The sequence below is a fragment of the Enhydra lutris genome, unplaced genomic scaffold (assembly GCF_002288905.1).
Source record: "Enhydra lutris kenyoni isolate GAN:26980312 unplaced genomic scaffold, ASM228890v2 scaffoldscaffold15, whole genome shotgun sequence".
NCBI classification, from domain to species: Eukaryota; Metazoa; Chordata; class Mammalia; order Carnivora; family Mustelidae; genus Enhydra; species Enhydra lutris.
Window position 1 is genome coordinate 6,159,737 of NW_019154099.1, and position 26,204 is coordinate 6,185,940.

The following is a 26,204-nucleotide window of genomic DNA, read 5'->3' on the forward strand; positions in this document are numbered from 1 at the left end:
GGGTTTGGGAGGGAGACAAACCATAAGAGACTCTTAATCTCACAAAACAAACTGAGGGTTGCTGGGGGAAGGGAGGTAGGGAGAGGGTGGTGGGTTTATGGACATTGGGGAGGGTATGTGCTATGGTGAGTGCTGTGAAGTGTGTAAACCTGGCGATTCACAGACCTGTACCCCTGGGGATAAAAATATATTATATGTTTATAAAAAAAAAAAAAAACAAACCAAGTCTTCAAAGAGCCTAAGAATGTTCTCTACACTCACACAGTTTGTTTTATTATGCAAACCCACATGTATTCTAAAAATCAGCCCAAACTGTTCTCAGCTAAGAACATTTGTTGATGAGGCTTACATCCAAATGGTAAAATACTGAGACCTACAAGCATACGTCCAAATTGAAGATGAAATACTGTTCCCTTTCTGCACCTATGGATGCTGCTTCTCTTGCAATCATTTATCAAGGTACAATCACGGGCTGCCTTATAAGACGCCAACGGTAATAAAAGAGGCACAAGATTCTGCACTTGCAGATTTACCTTTAAAGAAAATCATTTTAAAGTTTTAAAATCATTTATTCTGTGTCTGCTATTCAGAATACTAGTAACATCCACCAGATAAAAAGTGAAAAATGTCTGGTCCACAAAGTCTAACAAGCAATGTCTTAAACGATCACATATATCTGTGTGAAGTCTAGTGCTTATGCTGTATGCCCTGTGCATGCGTGCGTCTTTGTCTCTGACTCACTCCACTCCAACAGGATGGGGGAAGGGACTGAATTTGGAATAAGATACAGCCCTCTAAGCTGTACTATCTACTAAATATTTTGAACAGACTCTGGAGAGCACTTAGGGACCAAGGTTGAAAAAAGAAAACGAGGCAACAGTTAATGACCTGAGCAAAGACTACACAGGCTAAGCAGGGAGGACAGGACTGACTTCTCAATAACATCAAGAGGAAGGGCCTTTCCCTCTCCGATCCCTCAGGGAGGAGTGTAGAAAGAGAGATGCATGACCGGCTATACAGGAGTCTCCGGTGCAGATGTGTAACATTCCATGGAAAACCACTATATAATTCAGATTTGGAATACATGTTTCCTACATGTATCTCTAATTTTTTAAAAAATGCTCATAGTGTCCAGAGCCTTCCAAAATGCACAATTACAGAGTTATACCAGATTTACCAAACTAACACTACCATCAATTTAGATAGCTACATCAGTGAATTTTCATTCTCTTGACCTTTACAAAGACTGTGCTTTTCCAGAAAAAGCCTTTAATCCTAGATTTCATTATAATCAACTTGCTTATGTCAGAAGATTCACTCGCAGCTCTGCTATTGCAGAATACTCATCTACAGTATTTCCTACCAGTACAAATGTGGATGCTCTCCCAAAAATACATACTACAATCTACAGACTGGCTTCCTGTAAGGACAATTTCAGTAAAAACTGTAATGGGTTTATCTGTAAATTACAAAGTATCAATAGTTGCACCATTTTTTAAAATCAAAACCCAGTAGAAACCTTTCTACCACTCCCCCCTTTTAAATTGATGTGGCAGAGGAAAAAAACACACACACTCCAAATACTTGTTTGAATGGACTACAACCCAGTAAACAAGTACTATATGCCAATGATAAACAAAAGAGTAGTTTGACTGCTTTAACATTTCTATATCTGCTTTTTTGGGCATTTATTACTATTTTTCAGAAACAAGTACCCTCTATCTTTTGAACAAGTATCACAGGCTTCAGGCATACCAGCATCGATGGCCCCAGCAAAAAATTACTAACAGATAATCTGCTTAGCTGTCTCCTGGTCATTTCAGAGATACAGTTTGTCTCCCCAGTTAGGACTTAGGTAAGTAAATTTGAGAGAAAGGGCTGTCATATTTTTACTCTTTTTATAATGTACTCTAATTCTGGACAGACAGTAGAGGCTAAATAAATGAAAACTAATTTCAAGAATTTTTTTTAAATTTCAAGACTTTTTAAACATTTTTATGAAGTAAAATCCTTAGTAATGGTACTTAAGCATTTAAAAAAAAAAATTAGGTTGAAACAGAAAAGTCAAAATAGCCATGATCTCATTTTTGCATTGCTGGCATTAGCCAGTTGGATGGATTTTAGCAAGGAGACAATATCTGCACTTTTTCTCTTAAAAACTGAAAACTGTGCAAGCATATCTAAAAGTCCAAATCAAAAAGCTTCCATTACAGGAAACACAGTGATTTCTTAGATGGAATCATTAAGATTTAGGCTTACTATTTACTGCCTCCTGCCAGAATTTTCACAAGAGGTTCGTTCAAAAGGAAATCTAAGGAAGAATTCAAAATTACTTTACCAAATATGCACCAAGGTCCATACCTTTGTCAGGAACTCCTCCAGCTGCTCTACAAACAGCTTGGTCTGCTGCTGAATAAACTGCTCACAGGCCGATTTCAGATGACGGTCTACATCTTTTTTAGAGTCAAGATAATGTTCTCTTATCTCAGGAGTACCCTTAAAAAGAAGATGACAATTTCCTCCTGTTTTTATGTGCCTAGGAATTACCAGACATGTAAAGAATGCCGTTTATCTCCCACCACCAATGAAACAGACTCCTTCTCACCTCCAACAAGAACTCTATCAAGGCATTGTTGCTATTCAGCCTAAAAAATCTTGGAACAGTCATAGGGTTCAGGATTTTAAATGCTGCATCTGTGAAACAAAATTACTCATCCAGTGAACAGGTACAGTTTTAAAAGACGAGTTACCATTTCAGTGTGTTAATGTATACTAGTTATCTATTACCACAAAAGCAAAAGCAGTTTCATTTCCACCAACTCACCTCCAGGAATGGAAGAGGGTGGGATTAGTGCCAACCATGGCTGTAGTACCCACACATAGTTATTTTCTAGAAGTCAGACTTGAGAAATGACTATTAATCTCAATTATCCACTTACAGGAAAAAAAAAAAAAAAGATAAATGATAACTGATACCTGAAAATTTCACTGCCTTATTTTTATGCTGATAAATAGATTTTCCAAAAAACATCCATATACTTACCCAGCTTCGTTTGTTGAGTCCCTGGCTGGCACAGAAACTTATTCATTGGAAGCAGAATGAATAAACTACTGTGTCAGCCAAAAAGAAAACACCAAAAGGACGTATTTACCCCTTAACCTCCAGACTAACTAGAATCCACACAAAGTACTAACTGAGGTCTCATTGATGTTCAAATGCAATTAAGATATAATGTTAGTTATGAGAGGTTAGAGGTTTAAAAGTAAAGAGAGCAAGTATTCTTAAGTGATAGTCACAAAAGACCATTTCTTTGCTTTGCCACACCGCAGAAGCCAAGTATGAAATGCTTCCAACCCTGGTTTTTACAAGTACACACCACAACAGTACTTACTACCTTGACCCTGATCTTACTGTAAAAGACCTATCAGACTCAGTATTGAGAGTAAAGCTTTGTTTCTGCTGTCTTTTCTACAAGATAACTTAAAAGACTGTCTGCAACAGCATACAGTAGGATTATATAGGCTTTATGATGTTTTAGGGAAAACAGACTTTAAACCAGTATTTGCCAAAATTTTAGGGCATTTCATTTTCTCACACTTCGATGGATCTATATAAGAACTAAGTAAGCAGCAACAGGGGCGCCTGGGTGGCTCAGTGGGTTAGGCCTCTGCCTTCGGCTCAGATCATGGTCTCGGGGTCCTGGGATCGAGCCCCACATCGGGCTCTCTGCTCAGCAGGGAGCCTGCTTCCCTTCCTCTCTCTCTCTGCCTGCCTCTCTGCCTACTTGTGATTTCTGTCAAATAAATAAATTAAATTAAAAAAAAAAAGAACTAAGTAAGCAGCAACAAATTATGAATTAGAAAAAAATGGAAGAAAGATCAGCCTTACTTTGTCCCATCACGTAAATAAAGTTAAGGACTATCAGCCTCTGGCACTCTTCAAGATTAGGGCACTACTCCCACACCTCACACCAAAAAGACAGAAGGAAATCAACTAGACTGGTTGGGGGATGGAAGCCTCTGATAAGAATAAGCTTAAAAAATATATATGCATTCTATAAAGGCAAAAACCAGGATATGTGGCTGCTGTTTAAAAAAAAAAAAAAAAAAATCACAGGGCGCCTGGGAGGCACAGTCAGCTGAGCGTCTGACTCTTGGTTTCAGCTCAGGTCATGATCTCTGGGTCCTGAGATCAAACCTAGCCCCTCATTCTCAGGCTCCACACTCAGCAAGGAGTCTCCTTGTCCCTCTTGCTCCCATTCTGCTCCTCCCCCACCCTCTAAAATAAAACAAAATCTTTTTTTTTTTTAAATCACAAAATACAAGTAACATACAGGTTTACTATTCAAATTCCAACAGAACCAAAAGGTATTCTCCATGGCGGAAAGGAGACAGCATTAAGAAAAGAAAAAGTAAACTGTTCTAATATGAATCATGATGGCTCTCAGGTGAGTTAAGTCAAGCCCACTATTTTATAAACACAGTCACTAGGGAACTAATAACCAGCTACCCTTGGAAATACTGTATGTGGAGTTCCTCTGAACCAGAGTACAGGAAATAATTTGAGTGACTATTTTCTCAATTCCCCCAATACCTCAGAGAGAAGTTCCATTATATAAGCAATGGCTTAAGGGATTAGAGCTTAATTCTCTCAGAAATGGTTAAGAAAAGATAAAGTTTAGATAAATTTGTAAGTAAGGTAAACTAGGTATATTCATAGCGTATCCTTAACTGCTTACAATCAACATCTCAGAAAATAACTATTCTGATATTTTAGAAATCATCTATTAATTCAGTCAGAGGCAAATCATTAGGACGGATATGATTCAGTGTCTATTAACAACTCAAAGATCCTAGCCACATGATTACTTAACAACCAGCTGATTTAATAATACCAATTAGGCTTAGTTGAGCACGAAACGCTCACAAAGCTCTCCAACGTACATTTTCATGCTTAATGATCTCAATAACCTGGTTATTGAGAAGTTATCGTGACAAGTTGATTCTGCTCATTTTACCTGGGATGGGAAAACTAAAACACCCACCCAAGATCACACAAGAGCCAGGAAATGATGGGCCAGGAACAGAACCCAAATCTTTCACTCTTAGATATCTAAGTACTCCCATTTTATCATTTTACCCAGCTGGCTTCCTGAATTTTCATGAACTGACAAACTCTACTCAATGTTTAAAATCACCCCAATTGGCTGACACTGTAAGTAGCTGTTACACTGATTTTTCATTTTTTAACTGGTTATGGTAATATGTGGCAGAGTCTAAGAGAAGTAATGCTATATTACAAATTGAAATGCTCAGAAACAGTTCCCTTCATAAAGAAAATACAGCAAGTTAGATGTAATTAGGACACTGAAAGCTCAGCTCAGTATGAACAAGTAACATGCTTAGCAAGCACAGCATGCAAAAAAAATTGCAGATGAACATAAAATAAACCTATAACCTTTGCTGACACATTTGGACAGGTCAAACACACCCAACTGTGTCAGCCAGGACAATGAAGTACCTCTAGTTTTCTTGAGGTCCAGGGAAATTTCCTTAATGGTGAATTCAGTATGAAATGGAGCAATTTGTTCACGAAGAATCAAAAGATGCTTAATTAAGAAAAGTTGTCCATCAATCTGAGTCTAAATTATAAGACAGAAAAATGGATATTATCAAAGATTAAATAAAAACATGTAAAACATACAGTGTTATTAATCAACATTAATCTACTGAGGTGTATGGTCCTTAACCTAACTGTATGTACCAATACTACTCTTGTGGTGCAATGAACTCTCCCCACGTTACCCATGTTAGAATTATCAGAAAAATCTTGCTGCAAACTCTTACTAACATTGTCACTCACTCGTACTTCGTCAGTCCAAGAAAGTAAATCAGATAAAAGGTTATAAAGTAACACATTTAGAAAAAGAAATCAAATCTATTTTAACTTGATTTAGAAACAGAAGAGATAAAGTGACCTAATCTTGGCACAGAGCGGGAAATAAAGAAAAGGTCAAAGCATAAACACAACTCTGACCTCTCCTGGTTTTCCAGTTTCTCTTCAAGTACCATGGCTCTCTTTGGCCAAAGTGGTTTCAATATCCAGAATATCAGAAATATTCATATTTACACAAAAGGAGCTTCCAAATCCAAAAATGATTTGGGGTTACCATTTTGGATCATCCTGCCACCAACAGATCACTGACTGTCTATACCCTGAGTCACTACACTTGCATCTGCCCTGGCAGGACCCATCTTACAAGAGTCTTATGATTTAAGTTTAGTTCTCAAAGCTCTGACCCAATCCTAAAACAGTGAATAACTGTAACTTTCACTTCCAAAAAAGTCCGTATATTAACAAGAGCAACGCTGCATCTGCTCATTCTTGCTGTTTAATCAAGACAGAATCTTACTTTGAAAATATTTCTAATAACATCATACTATATTAGGAAAAGAGTAAAATTGTCCTTCAGTAAACAGCAATAATTTTAAAGGGGTTATTAAACAAACTAACTCCTTTCTAGGGTCTCTCTCTCTCCTCCCTCCTTCTAAATAAACAAATAATCAATATGCAAGTATGATTTATTTGATGGAAACTCACTTTGCACTCTGGAACACAGAGCATTAAATAAGTAGGAAGCACTACACATTTTAAATACTTGCTCTAGGGGCGCCTGGGTGGCTCAGTGGGTTAAAGCCTCTGCCTTCGGCTCAGGTCATGATCCCAGTGTGCTGGGGATCGAGCCCCACATCGGGCTCTCTGCTCCGCAGGGAGCCTGCTTCCTCCTCTCTCTCTCTGCCTCCCTCTTTGCCTACTTGTGATCTCTGTCTGTCAAATAAATAAATAAAATCTTGAAAAAAAAAAAAAAACTTGCTCTATTTTTTAAAAAACTAACAACTCCAGGGGCGCCTGGGTGGCTCAGTGGGTTAAAGTCTCTGCCTTCTGGGGCGCCTGGGTGGCTCAGTGGGTTAAGCCGCTGCCTTCGGCTCAGGTCATGATCTCAGGGTCCTGGGATCGAGCCCCACATCGGGCTCTCTGCTCAGCAGGGAGCCTGCTTCCTCCTCTCTCTCTGCCTGCTTGTGATCTCTCTCTGTCAAATAAATAAATAAAATCTTAAAAAAAAAAAAAAAAAAAAGTCTCTGCCTTCAGCTCAGGTCATGATCGCAGGGTCCTGGGATCGAGCCCCGCATCAGGCTCTCTGCTCATCAGGGAGCCTGCTTCCCTTCCTCTCTCTCTCTGCCTGCCTCTCTGCCTACTTGTGATCTCTGTTTGTCAAATAAATAAATAAAATCTTAAAAAAAAAAATAATAACAACTCCAAGGGGAAAAAACAGTATAATATAGATTCACTTTACTAAAGCTGCTATAATCCAGCAAACATATTAGGTGTTCAGTTAAGTATGGCAACAACTCCCTGCCTTAAGAAGCTAAGACATTATGTGGTCATTTTCATTAATCACTTTTTTCTTGAAAGGCAAAAGTACACAAACTCAGCAACAAAAATAAATGAGCTAATGTTTGCCAAATCAAGGGCTTCCCCACACAAATTTAAACCCCTTCTAATATGCAGGAAGCAGAGTTACATAAAATAGGACAGCCTCATAGGGTAAGGATGAAATAATCAAAAAGCCCTTCACTCCTCCCTTTAAAAAAAGGAGGTGGTGCATGAAGACATAAGCATATAAACTTATTTTTAAATTAGGTCTTTTTTTTCCTCCTTATCATCTAAGAACTACATGCTCAGTCTAGAAAACTGGAAAATAAAGAAGAGTGTAGTGAAAAGAAGGGCAAATCATCCAAATTCACCCAAAAGCTTTCAATGTTAATGTTTTATTGAGTGTTTTCATTACATAAAGTCAAAATGTATATCTGGTTTGTATCCTTTTTTTTTTTGCCTTAACATATTTAAGTTAAATGTTACTGCTTCATTAAAAAAATTAATGCATGTGTAATAGTCTACTTTATGAAGTATGCCATAATTTACTTAACCATTTGCCTAACATTAGACATGTTTCCTGATTTCATGTATTATAAGAAATGTGAGAGCTCAGGCTTAGAAATACTTTTTAAAAATTAAATCTGCCTGTCTACAACTAACTTTCCATCTTCTTTCCAACATCTAAAAATGTCATTGCAACCTTCCATTCCATGACTGGGGGAATGCAGCAGTCACAATCAGGGGTACAGCTCTCCTAGTGACGAATCCCAAATTCTTTTGAGGGAAGTTTTTTTTGTCACTTGTTTTTTTTTTTTTTTTTTTTTCGCTTTCTTTTGTCCTACCCTAATTTATCTAAAGCCTTGAAGTAAGAAATCAAGTTTATAAATCTGGAAGTCCAGAAAGGTTCACAAGTTTGAATACTCCAAACAAGCAAAAAAAATTTCCCTGGAAACAGCCCGGATAGCTTAGACCCTTTAGGCGACAGGCATCTTAATGGACAGTTAAATGAAGCAACATTTTTGATGATGCTATTAAAAAATTCTCAGGGCCGCCGGGAGCAATCTTCAGCCCCAGATCGCTTCTTGATTAAAAACTGTAAGTCACGAAGTCATGGCAACTACTTCTAGTCATGCAACCCGTGGGCCACAGTTCCTGGTCTTCTAAATTGACTTGGCTGATTTCCTCCAAGTGAGGTCATGCAACCATTTAAAACCATCACTGAAGGGATGATTATAAATTGCTATGTTCCCTTATAAACACTGTTTTGGTCTTTCAGGGAAACAGGAGTCTACTACCTTCCCAGCTGCTAAGGCTATAGTAAGAGACCTCTACTCCATAGGATTTAGAACCAAAGTGGCATTTTCAGTACTTTTCAGCAAAGCTGGCACTCCTTCATACAGTGTGGTCGTTATTTAGCACTATAATAAAATACAATTGAGCCTTCAACAACATGGTTTGAACTACATTGGTCCACTTATACGGTAATTTTTTATAGCATCGTACTATAAATGTATTTTCTCTTCCCTGTGATTTTCTTAATAACATTTTCTTTTCTCTAGCTTACTTTATTGTAAGAATATAGTACGTAATACACATAACAGACAAAATAGGTGTTAACTGACTGTTTATGTTATCAGTAAGGCTTTCAGTCAACAGCAGGCTATTAGCAGTTCAGTATTTGAGGAATCAAAAGTTCTACAAGGATTTCAAATTATGGGGGAAAGGATCTGAGCCCCTGTCTTGTTCAAGGGTCAACAGTTTTAGCTTCTCTTAAAGGGCCTCAATTAAATCATATTAAACAAATCCTACCGCCAAAATGGCTTTAAATTTCTCTGTCTACAAATAAATGCTATATTCCACAATATTATTATAGGTAACAAGATTTCACCTAACACTTCATCAAACCTTGTTTTTGCTGATAGACTCTGATGCTCCAAGTAACGACTGAATGCAGGCAGACAAGGCTTCCTGTGATAATCCTTGGAACACTGCCCTCTGGTGAAATAAAAGAAAAACATTAACTGAAGTGCTTCACAACACAGGAACAGAGAAATTATATAAATGGAGTACAAGCAATTCAACAATGAATGCTTGCTTGCCCTCATCCACTGCATGGACTTACATTACTGGCAAACATTCCTCCTAGAGTTTCCTATTCCCATGCAACCTGTCTAGACCAACAGATAGTTCTGTAATTTGCATCTCTCAAAACTCTCCTGTGACCTTTCAACAATATTTCCTTAGCACCTATTTCAGGCTAGGCTCTGTGCTAAATGCTGGATGCCCAGTGGTGGGTGGACAAGGCAGATGTGGTTCTGACCTCACCAACTTTAAGACAAAGCCTCAGTAAACCCACTTCTAAAAATGTATCCCAAATAATCAGTATTATAGTATAAAATTCATGCACATGGATCTTACTACATTATTTAAAACAGCAAAAAAAAAAGCAAATAAATGTTCAGTGATGGGGGAGTCAAGCAATAAAATACTAGTAAATCCAAATTACAGGATATTGTGCATGAAACATAGGAATGCCGAAGGAGGTGGTAAAATTTTTGTAAAATATAATTAGGTAAAAACAAAATAATTGGGTTATAAACAGCATGTGAAGTATGATTCTTAATTCTGTCATTTCTATATCTTGTAAGAAGTGTGGCGTGTCGGTCTGGGCAGGGTCGCCTGCCGGTCCCTTGCTTCCCTCCCTGCCTCCATTCCACTGGAGATGGAATTAACATGGAGGAATATGAGCAAAATATTTATTATGAGGCCATAATCCTGGGTCCTGATCTCTACTTGATGCTGTTCTCCTTTTGTACTGCTTCCCTCTCAGTTGTCTCCTATGCAGCTTCTGTAGTAAGAAAAGATTAGGGATGCCTCTTGCTAGGTCACTGCTCCTGCCTGAGGAAGACCGAAGATCAGCAGCCTCGACTAAGACCCACTCTTCCCCTGCTCAGTCTTAATGCGTTTTTCACTAGACTTGGCTTTCCTCGCCTTAGATGGTTAAAAGAGAGAGGAATAAGAATCAGACATAGCTAGGTTAAAAAAAAAAAAGAACAGGCAGTCCCAGAAGATAAAATAAAAACAGGTAGAGTTGCGTCCTCAGGTCTACCCTACTGTTTGGCTCAAATCCCTCTTAAGCACTGAAAAGGCTTCACTACGGTCCGTGATGACAATGGGTTCTGTGTGAAATACGCCCCCAGATGTCCCCCTGGGATCCCGGCTCTACTCTAGGGAGCTTCCTAATCCTAGCCTCATACCGTCATTCAGTACACCTGCTGGGGAACCTGGGAAAGAGGAGATTCCAAAGTCCAAACTTCCCTCTAGAAGACAGCTCATTAGCTGGGCAAAAAGGCTGAGACCTCTAACTGTAGAGGTGATCTGGCTGCATCCTAAAAGTCCCAGAGCAGGCCAAAAGGTATTTTCTGGTTAAATTTCAAAATCTCTCCAAGTACAAACTCCAATAACTATGTAGCTTAAAACAGATACTCTACTGAACCAATGAAACTATGCCACTTTGTTCAGCCCCTAGGCCTCTGAGATACAGAACATCTCTGTGGTGGGGGGGAGTTAGGGGGCAGTGAGGGGGCTAGGGAACATACACATACCCCCTTTGGTCTCTATTCTTAAACAACAGCTTCAGGACAATTACACTGCTGTTGTTATTTTGTCACATTTTATATGCTATTTAAGTTGTAACAATCAAATTTTAAGTTAAATTCACTGAATTTCAGGGGCGCCTGGCTGGCTCTGTTGGAGGAGCACTCTTGATCTTGGGGTTGTAAGTTCAAGCCCCATGTTGAGTGTAGAGATTACTTAAATAAAATTTTTTTAAAATTTAATCTTATAAACTATTTCAGCAGCAAACTCCTAATAGTAAGTATAGACAACTCTAATCTTTCAAGATTGATAATCATATCATTAAACATTCTTGAATGCTTACAATAGCTCTGACCTAAAATCAATGCATTATGTTTAAGGTTGTGCTTCAAAAAAAAAGGTACTACAATTTCAGCAATAACTAAAATTAGTCCATGGTTTCTTAGTGACTTAGGGGCACCTGGATGGCTCAGTCAGTTAAGTATTCGACTCTTAATTTCAGCTCAGGTCATGATTTCAGGGTTGTGAGATGGAAAGAGCCCCATGATGAGCTCTGTGCTCAGTGCGGAGTCTGCTTGAGATTCTCTCTCTCCCTCTGCCCTTCTCCCTGCCTCCCCGCCCTGCAATTTTGCTCTCAAATAAATAAATCTTTAAAAAAATATATTGATTAAAATGGAGTACAAAACTAAATTAATGGGGTGCCCAGGTGGTTCAGTCGCTTAAATATCCTAAGGTTTGCCTTAGGTCATGATCTCAGGGTTGTGACATCAAGCCCCATGTCGGGCCTAGCAGGGAGTCTGCTTAAGATTCTCTTCCTCTCCCACTCCCTCTGGCCCTCCCATCAATCCCATACATGCACCCTCTCTCTAAAATAAATAACCTTTAAAAAAAAAAAAAACTAAAGTTAAAAAAAGAAACTAAAGTAAATGCATTTAATAACAAATTTATACTAAATGTGTACTATAGCCATGTGACACTGGACATTATCACTTAACTTTTCTGCATGTCTTTTTCCTTACCTATAAACTAAAACAGATGAATTAACCAGTAGTTTTTAAACTTTTATGTGGTCATAGTAAATGAAATAAAAGCTCTAATCCTTTTCAGAAAGACACAAATATAAACATACAAACACAATTTTACTCAAAATTTCAAGGTATCCATAGACTCCCCAAAGGCCACTAGTGAAATCTAAGGGTCTATAAAACACACAGGCTAAGAATCCCTATATTAAGGGTATTTGAGTGGCTCAGTCAATTAAGCAGCTGCCTTTGGCTTGGGTCATAATCCCAGGGTCCTGAGATCAAGAGTCCCATATTGGGCTCCCTGCTCAGCAGAGAATCAGCATCTCCTTCTCCCTCTGCCCCTCCCCTCCACTCATGCTTTCACTCTCTCTAATAAATAAATAAATAAAATCTTTTAAAAAAAAATCCCTAAATTACTGATCTTAAACTTACCTCTGTATCTAAAAATCATAGGATTCTAATTAAATACCAAACAAAATACTACACCAAGATCTTAAAATAAACTTAAAATTTAAAAATTTCACATGAAAGAGCAAGCAATTTACAGTAAAGATAGGAGAATTGATACACATACATCTATACATCTGTACAATTTGGAGAGACACACAAGAGTTCTTCGAACTGTAGGATACCACATTCCATGAAGATCTGCTGGAGAAATTGTGGTCTGTGGTCTAGGATTGAGGGATTCTGTTGAACCTAAAAACCCAAATGGAAAAAAGACACACTTCACATACCTGGAGGTTTGTCTTATTTGCACGGTAAACATAAACTGTTCTTTTAGTTATCAGTAGCTAGAGGCATCCATTTTTTTTCCAAGTATTTTCACCTTTAATCAATAATGCCACAGTAACCCACAGGAATTGTGACAGCTGATATTCAGCACAATTAGTGAGACTACACATAAATACATACATACACCCCACCCTCATATATATATGCTTAATTCAAAAGCTATTCCAAAACTGTGATCAATAATGTCTACGGAATGGGGGCACCTAGGTGGCTCAGACAGTGGTCCCAGGGTCCTGGGATCAAGCCCTGCATCAGGCTCCCTGCTCAGCAGGGAGTCTGCTCCCGCCTCTCCCTCTGCCTCCCTCTTCATGGTCTCTCTCTCTCTCTCTCTCAGATAAATGAAATCTGGGGTGCCAGGGTCACTCAGTTGGTTAAGGATATGCCTTCAGCTCAGGTCATGATCTCCAGGTCTTGGGATGGAGTCCCATATCAGGCTTCCTGCTCAGAGGGGAGTCTGCTTCTCCTGCTCTCTCCCTCTGCCCCTCCCCACTGCTCGTTCACTCCCTCTCTCTCAAATAAATAAAATCATAAATAAATAAATAGATAAAATCTTTAAAATAAAACAATCTTTATAGAATGAGTAAATAGTATATATGCCTTATACAAAAAGGAGGTAGATCTGTAAGTAGTCGTGTGGAAGCTAGTGGAAGCCAATAGAGGTAAGGAAATGACAAGAAAATAAAGCTATGCTAAACAGGAAAATTAATCAAAGCTGGTTTGCTTGACTGCCTGCCTTCCATGCTCTTAGCTGTATTACTTATAGGCCTACTTAGTCTATCCAATTCCCAAGTGAAGACAATTGTCCCTCCTCTCTCCGAGACAGGGCAGACACTCTGGTGAGGGTGAGGAGGAGCAAATGAGGAGCTTGGTTGAGCAAAGACATCTCTGTGAGGGAAGCACAATCATTTCCGCTCAATGGACAAGAGTTCAAATGAGCCACAACATCACAGCTAAGATAATACTTAGGAACAAGAGGGGATAGTGAAATATGAACTGGGTATTAGAGGACATTAGGAAACTCTATTAAATGTTTTAATAGTTTTTTTTTTTAAAGATTTTATTTATTTATTTGACAGAGAGAGAGAGAGAGATCACAAATAGGCAGAGAGGCAGGCAGAGAGAGAGGGGGAAGCAGGCTCTCTGCTGAGCAGAGAGTCCGATGTGGGGCTCGATCCCAGGACCCTGAGATCATGACCTGAGCTGGAGGCAGAGGCTTAACCCACTGAGCCACCCAGGCGCCCCAATAGTTTTTTTTTAAAATATTATTTATTTATTTATTTGAAAGACAGAGATCACAAGTAGGCAGAGAAGCAGGCAGAGAGAGAGGAAGAAGCATGTTCCCCGCTGAGCAGACAGCCCGATGCGGGGCTCGATCCCAGGACCCTGAGATCATGACCTGAGCCGAAGGCAGAGGCTTTAACCCACTGAGCCACCCAGGCGCCCCTAGTGCAATAGGTTTTAGGGTTATATAGGAGATGTCCTTATATTTTGGAGAGATGATGAAATACTCAAGAGTAAACTGGCAATGATGTCAATAATTTACTTTAAAATGATTAGCAGAAGATTGAGGCGCCTGGCTGGCTCAACCAGAGGAGCATGTGGCTCTTAAGCTTGGGCTTGTGAGTTCGAGCCGCACACTGGGCGTAGAGATTACTTAATAAATAAATAAATTTTTAAAAAATAAAAATAAAATGATTAGCAAAAGAATATATGTATATATAATGTGATAAAATGTTAAGTCTTGAATCCATATGGTGGGTAGTGGTGTTCACTGTTCATCATATCATTCTTTCTACTTTTCTTTGTATTTGAAACTTTTTTCCATAGGGGCACCTGGGTGGGTCAGTGGGCTAAGCCTCTGCCTTCGGCTCAGGTCATGATCTCAAGGTCCTGGGATCGAGCCCTGCATCAGGCTCTCTGCTCAGTGGGAGCCTGCTTCTCCCTGCCTCTCTGCCTACTTGCAATCTCTCTCTCTCTCTAATGAATAAATAAAATCTTAAAAAAAAAAAAAAAAAGTAATAGCCAATACTTAAAACAATAAAAGTATAGCCAAGCAAAGCAAAATTCTTAAAAAAAAAAAAAAAAAAAAAAAGCCAGAACGGCCTTTGCTTAGAAGGAGGCCTAGAGTTTATGGTACAGATTTATGGGGAAAAAGAAAGAAGAGAACACTGTGGGTTAGTGCTTTCACTTTATAATTCTGTAAGCTTTTTTTTTGCTTTTCAAAAGCATGTGATATTTGTGTAATTTTAAAAGCTCTTCTATAAGGCCTCACTTTAAACCAAAATGTCTACTTTATATGAGGTTGACTCTCCTCTACCTCCATTGTTTTCATGTCAGCATCTGCTGAGGTTCTCTCCCCACATTTCTGCTACTGTCACTGTACTCTCTGTCCTGGGGTGACCCTACACAAGCCCAAAGCGTCAGTTACTCTACAATCTTTATCTCTAAATCAGTCCACTTTATAGCTCTAGAACAGTACTGTCCAACAGAAATACAATGTGAGCCATAAGTGTAACACATTAAAATGCCCCATTAAAAAAGGTAAGAAGAAACAAGTGGAATGAATTTTAATGTACTTAGCCCAATATATCTAAAACATCACCATTTTAACATGTAATCAAGACAGAAATTACTAATAAGGTTTTTTCATTCTTTATTTCATATTAAGTCTTTGAAATCTGATTTGTATTTTAGATGCTAACAGCATATTCGGATAGCCGCACTTCACGTGTTCGATGGCAGGTGGCTACCATACTGAACAGCACAGCTCTAGATCAATATACACAGATCTTCTCAGTTGTTCCATGTGGACGCTGTTAAGTCTTTCTCAGCCCCTACATCTAGTGTGTCATCCAATTCTATTGATTCAAGCTTTTCACCAGATGCCTCATCTATTCAGTTTTCTCCATACCCTGTCAGTACCCTGGCTCAAACCTTTATCTTTCAAATGGAAAACAAAACAATCTCCTAACTAGGCTCTACAGTTCTGCCAACAATACCTTATTTATTTTAAGGCCAAGCAAGGGTGAAAGAATAGACTTTACTGGGCAAAGGGAAAATGTAAGACCAGGCGGGACGCCTGGGTGGCTCAGTTGGTTAAGCAGCTGCCTTCGGCTCAGGTCATGATCCCAGCATCCTGGGATCGAGTCCCACATCGGGCTCCTTGCTCATCAGGGAGCCTGCTTCTCCCTCTGCCTCTGCCTGCCATTCTGTCTGCCTGTACTTGCTCTCTCTCCCTCTCTCTCTCTGACAAATGATTAAATAAAATCTTTAAAATAAAAAAAAATAAATGTAAGACCAGGGTCAGTAAGACAGAAAAGTACTCTAGTCTTTCCACCAACTCTTGAAGAGATTTATTAGGACCAAGGTATATACTAGAAACAAAAGGTATACAAAGACATGGCACAGGTTCTATTTCAAAGGAGGAAATTTTAACCCCCTATGGCTCTATCTTCCTATGAAGCAAATGTGATAAAATTGGCTTTGCCAGACAAGGAATACCCAGTTTGCTTGGCAGTCTGGGTTTGAGGTATCAACTGTTCATACAGTAACACACAATTCCTGGAGATGCCCTAAGCATGGGGATTTAGGGACAACTGGGGCTATTTAAAGCCTCCCATTCTCACTACCCCAACTCCCAGCCAATCCCAGCTCCCCGAAAACCTGAGCTTCAGTGTCTCCCTTACAGCTAGGAAGAGAGGGGAGGGGATACCCTGTTTCCCATCTAGCTTTTTGTCTACATAACTCATAAATATCCAGGATGCTTCTTGGACAATTTCACTCCTTGCATAACATGTACCCTAGTCCAAGCCAGCCCAAACATTTTTATCAGTATCTTACCCTAGTCGCTGGCACTCCATATATTTACAAAATGCAAATCTGGTAGTACAATTATTCCAATACACCATATTAGCAAGAAGTTCAAAGTCTCTGAGACTATCACCATATCTGGCCAGCTTTTTCTGTTCCTCCCTCCAAATAACCTATGCCCAAACATACCAAACCACTTGACTTCCCCAAAGCAACCATGGTCTTCCATTCCTGCCTGCCCTCTTCCATGCAATTCTATCTTAAACAACCTTACTTTACCTGACTCACTCATTCCCACCTTTATAAACAGTATAGCTTCAGACACCACATCTCTCACTAAACCCACCTTCCTGCACTCAAAGCTCACCTCCCTTCATAATTCTGATGCCCTTCTACCATGGTCCAAGAGTGCACTGTCCATACCTTTAGGACATAGGCACAGTTACATCTGTGGCTTATCAATCTACCCCCACCCAAGTTTGGGCTCTTCAAATGCACAAGGTTGTTTCTCATGCTCAGAACATGACAAGTCCTCAATAGAAGTTTAAACGAATGAATAAAGTTGGACTTAAACATCATAACATACCGGATTTTCTTAGATTGTTAGACTCCGTTTCCTCTAACCGAACATCTGAAAACGAAGCTTCTGAAGGTACCTTCTTCTGTTCATCTTTTAAACTCTGTGCAATTTGCTATTATAAAGAAATCAGAAGAAAGATTAAAGTGTAGTTTTCAGCTGTGTTTGTAATATGAACATACTCTTTCCATGAAGTTAAAAAAAAAACTAGTTAATAAATAAATGGTCTAAAACAACCCATGGAAATGAAAAAGTTAAATTAGTATGGAGCGTCCCTACTCCCATAAACACATCCATAGTCTTTTGTGAACCACTAATTTCAGAACCATTACCAGGTATCTGCTGAAGGTTCATATAATACACAAGGCTCCTCTAGGAAGCTAATTTTCAACTTCTGTTTAGAAACAAAATTTAAGATTGGACAGGATACATTCGGAATATCAGAAATGCTTTTATCAAGTAACCGGCCAATCTAAACAACTGCTTTTCTCTTTATGTGAGAATAGCTACAGTAAGCTATTTTTGAAAGCCTTCTTCACTGCCTAAAGAATAACATCAGATATACACAGGTCACTAACTACTAAGTTAGTGATGAAGATCTCACTAATTTACATTTATAGTTTTATAAAGGTAGAAATAAAAATTAAGGACTAAAAAAAAAAAAATTAAGGACTAACAAACATGTAATTACTGCCAAAAGTAATGGCCCAGAGAACCGTTTGGAAGACACTCTCCGTATCACTTGGGCCAGTCCTAATTCTGCATGCAGAAACCAGAAAGTATAGCCAACCCCTAAATGGCACACAGACATCATAGCAGGATTACCTGATGCCCCTGTGCCCCTCACCAAAAGAAAAGCAAAGCCAGCATATTTTCTGAAAGTGGTATCCTTAAACCAAAAGGTCCACACAAGAAGGCATGAGGACACTGGCTATGTGATGACTAAATAAACATCCTAAATATATCACTAAATTATACTTGGAGAGCGACTTCAGTAAACTTCATCACCTAACATCTTATCAGAACTATTAAAACAGGCATTCTACCTAATATAAAACCAATATTCATAAAGAAAACAAAGAAATAAAAGGAAGAAAGAAGGAGAACACAATTCCCTAGACTGGACTGAGAAATAGATCTCGTCTTCATCATACCCACTTTGTGGCCTTCAAATCCAAGGAAACTCCTGCAAATGGATTATCTGTTTCCTGGAATTATTAGCAACGTTCCTACTATAAGCCTGCAGAATAATGAAAGCAGGGCAATACACAAACAGCCCCCAAACTATATGCCCTACCTACCATATACCTGATTCCTGCAAGCTTGATTTTACATATTATTTTTTTTTTAAAGATTTTGTTTATTTATTTGTCAGAGAGAGAGAGAGAGAGCGAGCGAGCACAGGCAGACAGAGTGGCAGGCAGAGGCAGAGGGAGAAGCAGGCTCCCTGCCGAGCAAGGAGCCCGATGCGGGACTCGATCCCAGGACGCTGGGATCATGACCTGAGCCGAAGGCAGCTGCTTAACCAACTGAGCCACCCAGGCGTCCCTACATATTATTTTTTAAAGTACTATACAAATAATTAATATAACTACCCAAAATATAAATTTAAATAGAAGTCAGGAGAAGGGATGAAAGTTGAGAAAAACATTCTTAGATAAGGGCAGTAAATTACACAGCCTGGTGTATTTCAAGCCTGTTAGCTTTAAAACAAACACACCTATAGAACATGTTTATCAGTGCAGGCACTAAAATAAGTTAGGTTAAGTTAAAATGCTGGTGAGGAGGTGTAGCAACAGGAATAGGTTATACATACACATACTTCTTTGCTGTCAGCTGAGAGGACCAAAATCAAGAACATTCTATAGCTATGAGCACACCTAGCACCTAGACCTTGTTTTCTAATACCATTCTCCAATGAAAGAAGCCAGGACTCCTTGGAGAAATGGCTGATTCTAGGGCTAAGACAGGAAATAGACAAAATGAGCCTAAAATGTCTTACAGACCCAAAAGATAAGGAAGTGCTCATAAGACAGTGGACAATAGCCATAAATATGAAATAAATATCCATGAGTTCATACTGATATCAATAAGTGAATACATACATACATACATACTTACATATATAGAAGGAAAAAGATCTGCCTTGCAGAAAAATTCCAAATAATGTATATAAATACTTTGTCTCAAGCAAGTAGCATAGCTTGGGGGAAAAGAGCAACTTTTCAATGAAGAAACCTAACAATGCCACCTCAACTAAGTGATCTATGTCAGTGTAAGTCATATTGATGTATCTACCCTGGCTATGATGTGATAAATATAGGACTTGGGTTTCCTTCCAAAAAAACATGTAATACCAGTCTAACCATGTGAAAAGCATCAAACAAATCCCAACAGGGAGGCACCCTATAAAATACTTAACAAATTCTCCTCAAAAATGTTAAATTAAAATCAGCAAAAACAAGGAAAGTCTGAGAAACTCTCAGAGCCAAGAAGAGCCTAAGATGATATGGAAGAAAAAAAAAATGCAAGGTAGTAACTACAAATGGATAATGGGATCCTAGAACAGAAAAAGACATTATATAAAAACTAAGGAAATGTGAATAAACTATGGCCTCTAGTTAATACCAATGTATCATTAGAGACTCATTCACCACCACAATTGCACCACAATAATATAAGATGTTAAATAACAGAGAAAACTGGATGTGGCGTACATAGGAACTCTCTGTAAGACCTTCTCAATTTTTCTGTAAATCTAAAACTGTTCCAAAAAATAAAATCTATTTAAAAAAAAAGAAAAGAAAATCAGGATGTGTGACATCCAGGAGAAGCAGTCTAAACAGAAACTGGGTAATATCTGAGCCACATTTATAACTTAACAAAAGCGATTCCCACTTGGTATCAAAAGGTATGTTGATAAATATAGGATACACTTATGAAGAAATGGACTTTAAACCTATTTTTCATAGACAAATAAATTTAAGTCAGCATTCCTGCTGGAAGCCTAATTTGCAAACCTTGCAAAAATTAGACTACATTTTTGAAAATACATTAGAAACATGTAATGACTTAGCAAAATTATTTCAGGGGATATTTTCTTTTTTTTTTTTTTTTTTTTTTTTAACACAGCACTTTATTTTATTTTATTTTTTCAGTGTTCCAAGATTTATTGTTTATGCACCACACCCAGTGCTCCATGCAGTACGTGCCCTCCTTAATGCCCACCACCAGGCCGTGCCAACCCCCACCCACCCCCCTCCAAAACCCTCAGTTTGTTTCTCAGGGTCCACAGTCTCTCATGGTTCATCTCCCCCTCCAGTTTCCCCCCAATTCACTTTTCCTTTCCTTCTCCTAATGTCTTCCATGTTATTCCTTATGCTCCACAAGTAAGTGAAACCATATGATAATTGACTCTCTCTGCTTGACTTATTTCACTCAGCATAATCTCTTCCAGTTCTGTCCATGTTGATACAAAAGTTGGGTATTCATCCTTTCTGATGGAGTCTTAATACTCCATAGTGTATATGGACCACATCTTCCTTATCCATTCGTCCGTTGAAGGTCATCTTGGTTCTTTCCACAGTTTGGCGACTGTGGCCATTGCTGCTACGAACATTGGGGTACAGATGACCCTTTTTTTTTTTTTATTACTTTTTTTGTATTTTATTGTATATTTAAATTTCCCCCCAAATAATAATAACAGCAATGATAATCCAACAACACATTTGTTTTTCCAGAGCTATCTAACATTCTTGTTTTCTTCGTGCACTGGGCAAGCTGGAGCCATCTCTCCCCAGACAGGCCACACCCACTGACTCCTCCCTGGTTTTTTTTTTTTTTTTTTTTTTTTTGCCTCATAATCGTTTTTTGTTTTTTGTTTTTTTTTAATTTTATTTTTTATAAACATATATTTTTATCCCCAGGGGTACAGGTCTGTGAATCGCCAGGTTTACACACTTCACAGCACTCATCATAGCACATACCCTCCCCAATGTCCATAATCCCACCCCCCCAACCCCCCTCCCCCCATTAACCCTCAGTTTGTTTTGTGAGATTAAGAGTCACTTATGGTTTGTCTCCCTCCCAATCCCATCTTGTTTCATTTACTCTTCTCCTACCCCCTTAAGCCCCCATGTTGCATCTCCTCTCCCTCATATCAGGGAGATCATATGATAGTTGTCTTTCTCCGATTGACTTATTTCGCTAAGCATGATACCCTCTAGTTCCATCAGGGGATATTTTCAAATTCACTAGAATCAAAATTTCACTAGATCATCCCAATAGATGCAAACAAAGCATCTAATAAAAACCAACATTGTTTAATGATAAAAGCACTCAACAAACCAGGAATAGATGGGAACCTCTTCAACCTGATAAAGGGCATTGTATGAATAACTCACAGTTAACATCATACTAAATAGGAAAGGCTAGAAGCTTTCCCCTTAATATCAGAATAAAACAGGATATATGGTCTCATCATTTCTATTCAACATTGTACTGGAGGTTCTAGCTAAGCAATTAGGCAAGAGAGATACATAAAAGGCATAAAGATTGGAAATCAAAAAGTAAAACTATCTCTATTTGCAGACAACATGATCTTATATACATGCATACATATACAGTTACACATATAGAAAATCCTAAGGAATCCACTAAAATCCATTAGAATAAGCTAGCCCAACAAGGTAACAGGATAGAAGATCAATATATAAAAATCAAAAATAGGGGCGCCTGGGTGGCTCAGTGGGTTAAGCCGCTGCCTTCGGCTCAGGTCATGATCTCAGAGTCCTGGGATCGAGCCCCACATCGGGCTCTCTGCTCAGCAGGGAGCCTGCTTCCTCCTGCCTCTCTGCCTGCTTGTGATCTCTCTGTCAAATAAATACATAAAAATCTTTAAAAAAAAAAAAATCAAAAATATTTCTATACACTTGCAATGAACAATCAAAAAACAGAATTAAGAAAATAGTTCCATTTACATTTGCTTCAAAAAGAATAAAATACAAAAAATAAAAATAAAAATAAAAAAAAAATACAAAAAAAAAAAAAAAAGAATAAAATACTTAGGAAGAACTTTAAAAAGTATAAAATTTATCCTCTGAAAACTACAATATATCACTGAAAGAAACTGAAAAAGATCTAAATAATTTCAAAATATCCCATGTTCTTGAACTGGAAGAGTTAACATTTGTTAAGATGATCCCCAAACTCATCAACAGATATAATATAATCCCTAACAAATCCCAGCTGACTTCTTTGTAGAAAGTGACAAGCTGATTCTGAAATTCATATAGACTTGCAAGGGACCAAGAATAGACAACACAATCTTAAAAAAGAAGAAATTTTGAATTCATACTTCCTGATTGTAAAATTTATTACAAAACAATAAAATCACTCTGATATTGACATAAAAAGAGACATAAAGATCAATGTAATAAAACTGAGAGTTCAGAAACAAACCCAGGGGCACCTGGCTGGCTCAGTCAGTTGAGCATGTGACTCTTGATTTCAACTCAGGTCATGATCTCAGGGTCCTGGGATCGAACCCTGAGTCAGGGTCTGTGCTCAGCAGGGAGTCTGCTTAAGGATGTTCTCTCTCCCTCGGCTTCTCCCCCCAACTCATGTTCTCTCTCTCTCAAATAAATCAACAGGAAGGAGGGAAAGAAGAAAGGAAGGAAGGAAGGGAGGGAGGGAGGAAACCCAAAAATTTATTAGCAACTGACTTCAACAAGGGTGCCAAGACCATCCAGCAGGAAAGAATAGCTTTTCAATAAATGATGCTGGGACAACTGGACAGAATGCTGGGATAACAAATGATGCAAGGACAATATGCACATTAAAACCACAATGAGACACCACTCCATACCCACTAGATGCCTGAAGTCAAAAAGTCAAATATTAACAAGAGTTGGCAAGTAGGTGGAGAAATCAGAACCCTCATATGCTGCTGGTGAGAATGTAAATGGGTACAGCCACTTTGGGAAACAATCTGGCCGTTCCTCAAATGATTAAACATAGAGTTATTATACAGTGCAAAAATTCCACTCCGAGGCATATACACAAGAGAAATAAAAACACATGTGTACATGAATGTTTGTAGCATTATTATTTATAACACCCAACAGGTGGAAGCAACCCAAGTATCCATCAGCAGAAGAATGAATAAACAAGATGTGATATATCCATACAATGGCATATTACCCAGCATAAAAAGGAAAGAAGTCTAACACATGCTATAACTTGGATGAACTGTGAAAACATGCTAAGTGAAAGACATCACAAAAAACCTCATGTTATATAATTCTATTCATATGAAATGCTTAAAACCGGGCAATTTACAGACACATATATATTTTATAGACATACATATACATACATATATATTATATAGACATATATATAGACACATTTATAGAGTTCACAGAACTCTCTCTCTAAGTTCTCTGACCCCTCAGACTGGGGTCAGAGAGTGACAGCTAAAGGTACAGGGTTGCTTTCTGAGGTGGTGAAAATGGTCTATAACCAACTGTGCTGATGATTGAACCTATCCATGAATATATTAAAAACCACTAAATTATAAACTCTAAATGGGTGAATTGTGGGGTTTGTAAACTATAACTCAATAAAACTGTTTAAGAAAAAAGAAAGAAGTCCTCAAAGATTACAGGGACATGTCAAAATGACAAAGAAGCCACCAAAAGACAAAGAAGCCATCTTCCACTAGTCAAATCTGGGACAATTCTGAGCTTCAAAAAGAGCAATGCCAATAGATTATAATGACTTTTTTAAAAATTCCACTAGTCGGGACGCCTGGGTGGCTCAGTTGGTTGGACGACTGCCTTCAGCTCAGGTCATGATCCTGGAGGCCCGGGATCGAGTCCCGCGTCGGGCCCCCGGCTCCACGGGGAGTCTGCTTCTCTCTCTGACCTTCTCCTCACTCATGCTCTCTCTCACTGTCTCTCTCTCAAATAAATAAATAAAATCTTTAAAAAAAAAAAAAATAAAAAATAAAAATAAAAATAAAAATTCCACTAGTCTATTAAGGTCAGAGATAGGCAAAAGGGAGGAAGAAGGAGAAATTAATTCTTTACAGCAGAATGCCAACTAATGAATGCAGAAGAAAAGGCAGATATGAAAATTGCACGTATGAAATTTGCTACTCCCAACATAATAACCGGTTCAGGCACAGATCATTAATGGTTGTAATAACCACTGGGTAAAAAGATGCTGGGGAACTCACATAATCCCAAAGTATCATTTCATCAGTACTCACTAATTACAAAGAGGGGAATATATTTTATAACGAAGAAAATTAGCAATTACTACCTTAACCAATTGTGGAACATCCGGACATTACGTGCCTTTGATGTGATGAGGTAAGTACACATCAGCTGTGTAGTATTTTTTTTTTTTTTTAAGATTTTATTTATTTATTTGACAGACAGAGATCACAAGTAGGCAGTGAGGCAGGCAGAGAGAGAGGAAGGGAAGCAGGCTCCCTGCTGAGCAGAGAGCCCGATGCAGGACTCGATCCCAGGACCCTGAGATCATGACCTGAGCCAAAGGCAGCGGCTTAACCCACTGAGCCACCCAGGCGCCCGGTGTGTAGTATTCTTGCCCAAAAAAAAAAAAAGAAAGAAAGAAAGAAAAGAAAAAGGAAAGAAAGAAGCTTAATCTGAATCTAAATGTGAGAAAAACAATCAGACAAATCCAGAATGTGGCATATTCTACAATAAAACTGGCTTGGTCTCTTCAAAAAAGCCAGGTGATAAAAACAAAAAACAAACAAAAAAAACAAGGGGGGAGAAACAGTAACCTTGACTGGATCCCACTTTTTAACTTTCTGATCCTGTTTTATAGATAGCTGAAGGACAACTGGAAAAATCTGAATATGTCCTACATATAAATAATATGTTGAATTAATATTAATTTTTATATATATAAAAAATGGCATGTGATTATGTGAAGAATGTTTTATTCTTAGAGTAAGAACTAAAGTATTCAGAAGTGAAGTATCACAATATCTATGATTTACTTTCAAATGGTTCAGCAATAAAACATACACATAAAGAAAGTAAGTGGGACAAAACACTAACAACTAGTAAATCTGAAAAAATTCCAGGCTTGACTATTCAGTGATATTAAGTAACTATAATAACGTTTTTAAATGTGATAACTATATCATGGTTGTGTTAAAATGAAAAGTGCCCTCACCAAAATAAGAAAGTAGGACTACCATCAAACTACAAAGCTTGATGATAAGGAACTCATATACAAAAGGTATAAAGAACTCATATCATATAACTCAATAGCATAAAAACCAAATAATCCAATTTAAAATGGACGAAGGACCTGAATCAACATTTTTTCCAAAGAGGATATACAAATGGCCAACAGGTAATGAAAATGCTCAACATCAATAATCATCAGGGAAATGCACATAATGAGATACCATCTCACGCCTATTAGAATGGCTACTGTCAAAAAGACAAGAGGTAACAATGTTGGGACATCTGAGTGGCTCAGTCAGTTAAGCGTCTGCCTTTAGCTCAGGTTATGATCCCAGGGTCCTAGGATCGAGTCCCACAACAGGCTCCTTGCTCAGCAGGAAGCCTGCTTCTCCCTCTACCCCTCCTCCACTCATGCATGCAAGCACTCTCTCTCCCTCTCTCTGACAAATAAAATATTTTTTTTAAAAAAGGTAACAAGTGTTGGCAAAGACGTGGAGAAAAGAGAACCCTTGTGCTCTATTGGCAGAACTGTAAATTGATGCAGCCACTCTGGAAAACAGTATGGAGGATCTTCAAAAAAATTAAAAATAGGGGCGCCTGGGTGGCTCAGTGGGTTAGGCCGCTGCCTTCGGCTCAGGTCATGATCTCAGAGTCCTGGGATCGAGCCCCGCATCGGGCTCTCTGCTGTCTAGGGGAGCCTGCTTCCTCCTCTCTCTCTGCCTGCCTCTCTG

General features: G+C 38.5%; 1 protein-coding gene across 3 annotated transcripts in view; it reads right to left on the minus strand.

Annotated features, from left to right (window-relative positions):
* LOC111146982 (component of oligomeric golgi complex 3) overlaps nt 1–26,204 on the minus strand; it is a 78,281-nt gene that overhangs the window by 15,268 nt on the left and 36,809 nt on the right. For all 3 annotated transcript variants that reach the window (XM_022502788.1, XM_022502787.1, XM_022502789.1), the window contains 6 exons: nt 17,252–17,357; nt 12,635–12,759; nt 9,344–9,433; nt 5,522–5,642; nt 2,606–2,694; nt 2,362–2,496 (listed from right to left, as the gene is read on the minus strand). In XM_022502788.1, the coding sequence (XP_022358496.1) occupies nt 2,362–2,496; nt 2,606–2,694; nt 5,522–5,642; nt 9,344–9,433; nt 12,635–12,759; nt 17,252–17,357 (666 nt within the window). The remainder of the gene's footprint in view (nt 1–2,361; nt 2,497–2,605; nt 2,695–5,521; nt 5,643–9,343; nt 9,434–12,634; nt 12,760–17,251; nt 17,358–26,204) is intronic.